Consider the following 9208-nt stretch of genomic DNA (forward strand, 5'->3'; position numbering starts at 1 on the left):
GCATGGGCTATATTCGAGGCAAGTCAAGGCAAACGAGGAAAGATGCGCCAGCTTTTCCAGCGAGCACTTAAGGCTGACCCTTCCAGTGTGCATTCTTTACAGGTCCTCCAATGCTCTGTTTGGAAGAGCTTGTAAATTACATGTAGCTTCTGCCAATTGCTGAGCCATTATCCATAAAGTCTGTAGAAGTGATTTAATGTACCTTTTATAATTGCATTTGGAAATGTTGTAGGCTTGGGCATATCAAGAGTCACTTATTGGTACAGCTGAGTCTGTATCGAAGGCACAAAACTTGTACCAGCGATGCACTGAAGTAGACCCTAAGAATACATTCGCCTGGCAGGTAACTGTTCATACTTTTTCCACTTTAATAAATAAATAAGCTCATGACAGATAACGATGCATTTTCATGAAATCTTGTGATAATGGGTTATTTTTATATAATTTCATACAGTTTCATTTATCTAAAAGGCTATAACTTCGTGTATTTTTTGACTTACATTCCTTTGAGAGGGCTTGTACGACGTCCCTTAAGTAGAGCCAATGGAGCCAGCAGGGCACGCACACACAGAGCAACAGAGCCAGCGGGCAAGGCGGGCGCACATACACAGGGCGGGCTCGGAAGAAGGTCGCGGCGCCTAGGTCTCAAATAGTGTAGGGGGGGCGCAAACAGTAACCCACTGTTAGCCCCAGGCTGAGCTGAGTCCCGGGCTCAGTCTAGGGTGTTAAAGACATCAAAGGGGCCTGCAAACTATTCACAGGCCGTCATTGAGCTCTCGAAGGCTTTCATGGAGAAGAAGCCTGTTAATCATCAACTGTGAAGACATGGAACCCAGGTAAGACAAGACGCGTGCCGAGGATAATAGGACTTTGCTCCACGAGGGCTTGAGTAGTTTAGGGGTCCAATCTCAAACTTGGCTCCCCGTGGGTGTGAGGCGTACTTATGCTTTGTCCTACAAAGACTGGACTGCCTCGTGGGCGTGAGGCCTACCAATGCTCTGTCCTACAAAGACTGAACTGCAATCCTGACCTGCTGCCCTCATCCTCTGGGAAGACGGATATCCAAACGGCTGTGGGAGTCGAGAGCTGCCATAAGAGCCCCTCAAGCCAGACCAAAGCTTCACCAATAGGATTAAAATCCCCAAGAAAATGAAGCGAGAAATATGCACTTGCTAGCAAAAGGGAGAGGCAAAGGGAGGCATGTAAAAGGAGAAAAACAGAGGGGTGCAAAAGAGGAGAAAAGAGAACCGCGGGAAGGTGGGGGGGGGGGGGGGGGTGGTTGCCGCTGTGATCTACAGCCACCCAGAAGAAAATTGTTTGGCTATCCAAAAGCCAGCAGAAAAAGGAAAAGGCTTGAGGGCTTAGGACTGCTGGCTGTAGACCACAAGGTTTAAAAAACACGTTTCGCCCAGGCAAATAGCAAAGTAAAAAACCTTGCTGAAGGCATGCGACTCAAGAGGGCAGGCTGTAGAAAGGGGCTAAAATCCCAGCAGATGCAAGAAGGCATGCGACTCTAGAGCGCAGGCTGTAGAAAGGGGCCAAAAGCCCAGCAGCTCCTAGTAGAGCTGGGTGGCCCTGAAAACAGAGACGACAGCCCCTCGGGCTGTTGGAATTAGACCCAACGGCAGCAGGGGAAGAAGAAATTTGGGTGGCACGGTGAAGAGGAGGCAGAATAGGGCAGGTGGGGCTGGGGCGACGTGGGGAGGTGGAAAGGGGTAGAAGCAGGCAGCAAGAGGGGCTTTTTTTTTGGGGGGGGGACTTGTCGAGGGGGGAGCTTGCAGGAGAGCTTATTTAATCCTATTTACTTATCAAAAAAGGCTGTAGTACAAGAGAAATAATGAAGAGAAACGCTACCCTGTCTTGCATTATAGTTGTTATATCTTTGGAATTTCGGCTTTGGGTATGTTTTCCCATTGGCTTTTCAGTTATTATATTTGCTCTATTTTTGAGGTCATCTCCTCTCAGGTACCTGTTAAGTTTTGGTTTGTTCCCACTCCCTTATTTTATGATTTACTTTTACATTAAAATGTACCACAACATTAATGTTCCTATATTGAAGTGTATGCAACTCTACATAAATCGGAAAGCACTAACAAAGACATTGATAATGAGAAGGGAAGAGACCTTAATATGAACATGTTCATCCATAAAGTAAAGGCCAACAAGTTGGCATCACAAGCTTAAAGTATGAGATTAAGGAATCATTTGTTGCTAAAATGGCGCAAATAAATAGATAACTATCTGATTGAACATAATGAGAATAAATTGTTTCCTTGTGTTTGTGTTGGTGTTTCATTTGTTTTCTTATGTATGCATTGGTTTATCTTTGTTTCCTTGTGTTAGCATTAGTGTTTTCTCCCCCTTTTTTTGGGTGGTGGATATTTAGCTTAATCTCTCTCTCTCTCTCTCTCTCTCTCGTATTTCGTTTTCTTATTTTCTGTTTTGTTTCTTCCTTTTGCTTGGGTTGAGATTTCAAAGCTTAGTTACCTGTGGGTTTACCTCAAGGGATTCCAAAATCTTTCAAAACCTAGATGCAACTTATGCTTGGGTATTGGTGAGCACTCAAGCATAGCTTTTCTTACTTTTTTTTAAAATTAAAATTTCTCATTTACTCATAAAATTTGTTTAAAGTTGCTTACAAACTCCCTTCTTTCCTTTGTTCTTTCGCTAGTTCTATATTAAAAGAAAACTTGTAACGGCGGATTATTCTAGTCTTATGAAGGTATATATGTATACCTTTTGAATTCGTGCTATATGTGTATGATGACATATATGATGTGGCCATAGTTTTTTCCATACGTGACCATACGCATATGTCATACGGGTACGGAAGTATGGAGTATGTTTCAGCCCCCGGGGCTGAATCATACGTGTCCCTAATTTTACCCCCAAAAAATCAGAAAAATATAGAATGTGCACATTTACTTGAGAGAACTACAAAACTTTCAACTTCAAACTTCAAACTTTTATTGATTTTAAAGTCATGAAGAGTCCGATAGACACCAAAACATCATGATCAATCATCAAAGGTAGCAGGTAGTAGATACTAGAAAAGTGAAAGAATGGGTCCTCTTCTTCCAAAGAGTATACAAATTGTGAAAAGATGTCGGAGCATGCCCTCTTTGCCTCTATGTTTCTCCAAAATACTAGAGTTGCTTGAAGCTACAACAACATTCATCCTTCTTGACACAAGAGGGGTTGGTCTGGCTGGAATCTCCTCTTCTCCCTCTGTAGTCTCTTGCAAAGCAAGCAGCTTGTCATCATCCTTCTCCTTGTTGATCATTTCCAAGGTCACTTCTATCTTCTCAAATCCCCTTTCCTTGATTTTGGAGATCAGTCGCAATTTAGTATGGATGTATATAATTGTTCTGTATTCTTTGGAAGAAGCCTATTCCTTCTTTTGGTATGTATAAGAGAGAATGTGCTCCAGTTCCTCTCACAAGGAGAAGCACATGTCTCCTGCGAGAGAACTCGAATAGCCAACTGCTGCAAATTTGGAGTGTGAGCCCCAAATGTCCCACCACTTCATCCCTTGGTGCATCCTCTTATCATCCTTCGCAATTGCCTGAGCAAATGTGCCTGACATGGACTTGTAAACATCAAACTCATCAAATAAGATGCCCTGCCTCTCGACATCATACTTCGTGTACCGCTCAATGACATCCATCCACCCATCATGCACCTCCTTATCACCATCTGGATTTCTCTCTCTCCAAATAGGCACCCAATACAATGGAAGACACCTGTTGTGCTTTCACAGTGTGGGATACTTTCTTCCTGTAGTACTCATCACTCACAACCATACGACGCAATCCATTGTAGACTCTCTCATCCAACAAGTTTGCTAACACAATAAACATGTAAGCAAACCGAGTCTGTGCATGTTTCACTAATTCCTTCTTGCTGAAAGTTCTATATAATGCTAACACAGTGTGCTTCCGAGTAACAAACGTACGCCTAGAGCTCCTATTCCCTTGGCAGTCTATTACTGCTTCCGATTTGGGGGGTCAACATTTGTGATATTCTCATTCCCATGCCCTTTAATAATACTGCTTGTGGAAATGCATCAAACTGTTTCTGGACATGGAATTTTATCCCCTTCATGATAGTTCATGGAGTGCAAATATGATCTGGAGGAGAGCGATCTCTATGGCCACACATCCTCAGGTTGTGCCTGCAAATAGACGAATGTAGATGTCCAAGGCTGTTCCATACATCTTGGACAAAGGATGATCTATGGCGATGATTTGATCATAGAACAGCCAGATTTATGTAGAGGCTGAATGATGTTGGTCTTCTAGTCTTGTTGGCACTCTATCTTTACTGCTTAACGAAGAACTCTGCAAAGACCGGACTGAGCACCTTTTTGCCACACATAGGACATCCTGCCCACAAGTGTATGCGATCCCGTTCCGGATCAGTCTTGAATTTCATGATGGCTACTGTAATCTTTGCTTTGATAAAAAAAGGGGCTTCTAAAGGGATAATCTAGAAGGTCACATACAACTTCTAAAGTCTGGCTCAAACTCTTTAGTCTTCAAGTAGTCGATGCTCTGATGGATGGCAAATAGGAGCACAAGGCTACCTTTTATGGCTGAATCCTCTCACTCCTCTTGTTTTGGTTGTGACTGGAGTCCTCAATGGCCTATAGTAGGGACCTGACTCTATAAGCTAGGCCACTCGCAAACCTAATTCTGGGACAATCAGGCTTTTGCAAATCCAACCCACAGGGTTGTGCCAATCTGCACTAGCCAATATAAATGGCCCATGCCCTGCCTAATTGTAGGTAGGGCTGTTCTAGCCCTCAGGTCTCACCTCCCTTTTGCAGTGCACATTCTGGCCACATGGTGCTAGGAGATTTAAGCTTAGTTGTGGAGGTTGGAGGCCCTCCAGAGCACCCCATTGGGAGGGATTTGAGATTTCAGCTAACCTGCATAAGAACTTTTGGTCTTCTATGAGAGAGATGACTCCTCTTGGGCTTTATCGATTCGACGTCACATAGTTGATCCATGCTCTCTCTGAATGATGTTCCTATAAGAGATTACAAAGATATGGTGTTGTAGGCGTAAAGTCAACCCTATGGTTGACCAGTAGTACTTGGGTACTATATATACCAAGTACTTGTATTGTTTCATTTGAACATTTCTATTGGAGCTTTCTTCTGTGTGCACTCTTGCTCACTTGTGTTCACAACATGTCTCCACTTTGTTCCTACATTTGGTATCAGAGCGCTTCCGTCTCTAGAGCCCATTCCTGCGCTTGCTTTGAGACACCCGCAAGTTTGGTGCTCCAGTACACGTTCCTGGTTCTCACATTCAGCTCTCTAGCTTTTGTTTGAGGTAGCTCCAATAGTCCAGCGGCTGTTTTTTGACCTTTTGAGGTTCGATTTCGACGTTTTTTGAAATTTCGGAGCTGCCCGCATACAAACAAATCGGTCCCACACCACTTCAGGCGAAAAAAAATAATTTTTTGGGCCCTTTTTTTCGTCCATACAGTCTGTATGACCTGTCCGTACAGTTGCACGACAGTGCCGTGAGTCCGTACGACTTGGCTGACTCCCTGGGGCCTGGGTTTGTATGTCCACGACACAATCTTGCCATGTGAGGCCAAAAATCAACTGAGGTGCAGCTATAAGCTGTGAAGATAATCCATCCCACTGGTCTAGTAAAATTGGCTTCTTCCTCTTGCAGATGGCCTGATAAGCTTCCATGGCATCCCGAACTGACTTCGGGCGAAATGTGAGGGAATGTATCATGAACCCTTTGAACGATTTGCATTCTTCATTGTATCATTTATATTGTGGATTCTGGAATCTTTGACTTTTGATGCTTGGCGGCCGGGGGGGGGGGGAGAGAGAGAGAGAGAGAGAGAGAGAGAGAGAATGTAGGAAATTACATGGATATGCGGGAAGCATAAAATTGCTCACAATGCGATGAACAGGCTTGGGCAGTGATGGAACAAGCTTTAGGGAATCATGACAAAGCTCGGGAACTTTTTGAGAATGGTCTCAGGGTGAACTCCTCATGTGTTGCAAGCCTCCAGGTGACATAGCTATTGTGAATCGACATTTTTGGTCAAACTTCTGAAACCAGAACAAGTTCCGGTTTATGAAACTACTAATGTCATATTTCATGTGCTAAGGTTGTGGTTAAAAATTGTGACTATGAAGAGGAGACTTTCAGAGCTGTAGTATGAGGCGCTTTGGCTTAAAGATGCAAAGGCTGATTCTTTTCTTCATATTGTCTTTTATTAGGCCCTTGCGAAATTGGAAAGGACTTGTGGGAATTTGGACGTTGCACAAAAGCTTGTACAAAAGGCTCTGAGAGTTGAACCTGAAAATGCTGCAGTTCTGATGGTATTTTCTGCCCTTCCCCCCATTTCCAAGTGAATTCTGTGAATTGCATCATATTTACAAGGCCGAGTTTGGGATCCATATATATACTTAGCTACTTATGGGATGGATTCTGAGCTGAAAGCACTTTCCTGTTTGTCTTGGACTAGGAAGCTGCATTTGTGGAAGAGCGCTTGGGAAACATAGATGGAGCTAAGGACTTCTATAAATCAGCTGGAATGGCAGACAAAAGGAAGAGCAGGGCGAGGCATCGGATGTTTGTATCTCGTAAGGCCTCACAGTCAGAAAAAGATAATAGGGTTGCAGCAGACAGAAAGATTAAACCCAGGGAGGGAGAAGAGAAGGTAGTGGATGTAAATATGCCAGTAAAGGCTAGAAAGAGTCCAGCTCATTTAAGGTGGGAAGGGGAAGGGTGGCAGCAACAACTGAAAACAGCTACTGTTCTTGGGGCGTAAGTTTGTTCAAGGAGTGCACTCTACCTGAAATCATCGAATTTGTAATTTATTATTAAAGCCTTAACTGGCATGTAAGTAAAATGTCATTGATCTGGCTTTGTACCATGCATATCGGCTGGAGGATTGTGGAGATATCATTTCTGAACCTTGTATCTAGTTGTTTGTATTATAGAGATGGTCCTCGTCGCTCCGCATGGTTACAAAATCTCCATGGATATTTACATCTCCTTGCTAAACCAGCTGGAGTCTGTATTTCTGACTCATGAAATTGTGATACTCATTCAGCAGGTTCCAATCAGTTGTACCTGCGTCTATATTTACATTGATGCATTTCAGCTTTGTTGTTTCCCCAAAACTATGTATTCATATCGGTCAGTTGACAAATTTATGGTTTATTACAGGTTCTTTATTGTGTGATGTGTTACTGTACAGTTTGTGGAAGCGACTACTATGGGAGTCTCAAGTCCAAATAATTTTATGAAGTTAGTTTAAAAATTGTATTTGATTTAGCTGTCCCTTGTTATTAGAACCAATTACATGGCCAAGGTCTAGATGGACAATAAGATTGTTTGTCTAAGGTTGTACTTCTTTATTTTACATAAAATAAATAATTTTGTTTTTAAAATGAGTATATAACAGCTACCTCGATAGTTGTGTTTTAATACTGCTTAACTTGCTTGTTCTCAGAGAAGGTATGCTATCTTAAGCTTATGAGACTCGTGGGCTCGATAGGCGTGATGATGTCTTGCCTTTGAATCTACATGCATGTTCTATTTTCGTTGCAATAGGCTCTCTATGTTTTCGCGCTTGCCATATCAACATACTCTAATGTATTTGAGCCTATTGAAACAATTTAGAAAATTCTCTCTTTTTGCTTTATCCAAGCTTGGCAATAATATGTACACCACCTCTTGAAGAGAAAGTAATCTATTGATGTATGTCAGGAAAAACATTACACTACAATTTAGGGTCAAAGAAAAAATGTATTCGAGCAAGTATTTGGATATTTAATCATTTTCTCTTGAAAGATGGCTTAATGATAGAATTATTCATAGCAAGTATTTGGTGATTAATGGCAAGTGTAGTGTTTGTAGCTAGTATTTGGTAAATTGTGTCAAATATTTGATTATTTCAAGCCATTTTTGTTTTAAAAAATAGATTAGAAAATTGTAGGAGCATAGTCTTCATTATTTTTGAACTTTTCTTTGGTCCAGTCTTGAAATTGGACTTTAAACAAGTCCAATTAGGCCCCCCCAGTCGTTAGAATGCCCTTATTAATTAGTTAGTTCATGTTAGGATTCATCAAATTGAATTAACGTAAGGCGAAATAAAATTAGAGTAATGGTGTTCCAAAACTTTCGTACTAAAGGCTTCCGGGCTACAAGCGCCTATATAGAGAGGGGAGGGGAGAGTGGAAGTGGTGGAGAGGGAGGACCTTTGCCTCTCGAGCCATGCGCTCTCTAAGCTCCTTGGCTTCTTGAGCCTTTCGATCAGCTCTTGCTTGGCCACCTGAGCCCCCTCTGCATCTGTTGGACCTATAGCATGCGTGCGAAGAGGTTTTTTGATTGTTGTCTGCAACTGCATCATGGCTACTATGGCAGAAGCTATCACTGGGGCCTTTGCGATTGGGGTTCTGGGGGTGTAAAGGCTGTGGAAATTGTGTCCTCCGTAGCATTGGGTTTGAATGTGCCACTACTACTCATTGTCTATTTGCCAAATCTTGTCAATACCATAAACCAGTGGTTGTCCTTAACTGGACCTCACTATCTCAGGAGAAAAAAATTGAAGCTTTGACACCAATGTAGTAGGGAGAAGACTAACTCACTCCCTTTGTTACTAATTGCCGCTTGAATGTAGAGGCAAAACTGAGAGAAGATGCACTCATAAACACAGTGAAAGCAATGGAGGTGAGTGCAAGAAGTGAGGGGGCATATAGGGCAAGGAGGAAAAAATATCTATATGTGGTTGCCCAAAGTGTTGACTTCAACATAATAATTAATCCTCAAAATGAGCAAAATTAAATAATTATGGGATTGGGTAACAATATTTCAGCTCAATATTCCATGTACGCGATATTCCCAAAAGATACAAAAACCATAAACACCTCAATCACTATCTTCACACTTGTCATCTAGAAATAGACTATTTATGAAGGAATGTTCTTTTCTATGTTGATCACATTGCTTGTCTTTCACCATCATTGTAGCGATTCCTTCAGCATATGAAGGCAAAACACTACAAGCTACAAAATTCAAAGAAGAATAACGTTCAAATTTGAAAGCGATGAATACAACGATCAAGGAAACAATGATGTTAAGTCAAGCATTCTCTTATAGCGCAATTACAAGGAAAGTCAAACATACGGGTTTATCTATAAAAAGTGCCATTATGCCATATCAAT

The 9208-nt window shown here is 42.0% G+C and overlaps 1 protein-coding gene across 5 annotated transcripts in view; it reads left to right on the forward strand.

Annotated features, from left to right (window-relative positions):
* Positions 1 to 7155, forward strand: part of CRSH (Ca2+-activated RelA/spot-like protein) — a 55089-nt gene extending 47934 nt beyond the window's left edge. For all 5 annotated transcript variants that reach the window (XM_087377628.1, XM_087377650.1, XM_087377655.1 and 2 more), the window contains 5 exons: positions 1 to 102; positions 233 to 343; positions 5941 to 6042; positions 6254 to 6355; positions 6502 to 7155. In XM_087377628.1, coding sequence (XP_087233754.1) covers positions 1 to 102; positions 233 to 343; positions 5941 to 6042; positions 6254 to 6355; positions 6502 to 6807 — 723 coding nt within the window. In that variant the 3' untranslated portion in view covers positions 6808 to 7155. The remainder of the gene's footprint in view (positions 103 to 232; positions 344 to 5940; positions 6043 to 6253; positions 6356 to 6501) is intronic.
* Positions 7156 to 9208: the final 2053 nt, after the last annotated feature.

The sequence above is a fragment of the Dipteris shenzhenensis genome, chromosome 1 (genome assembly GCF_047967505.1).
Source record: "Dipteris shenzhenensis isolate YYH24624 ecotype China chromosome 1, Dip_SZ_1.0, whole genome shotgun sequence".
In the NCBI taxonomy this organism is placed as follows: Eukaryota; Viridiplantae; Streptophyta; class Polypodiopsida; order Gleicheniales; family Dipteridaceae; genus Dipteris; species Dipteris shenzhenensis.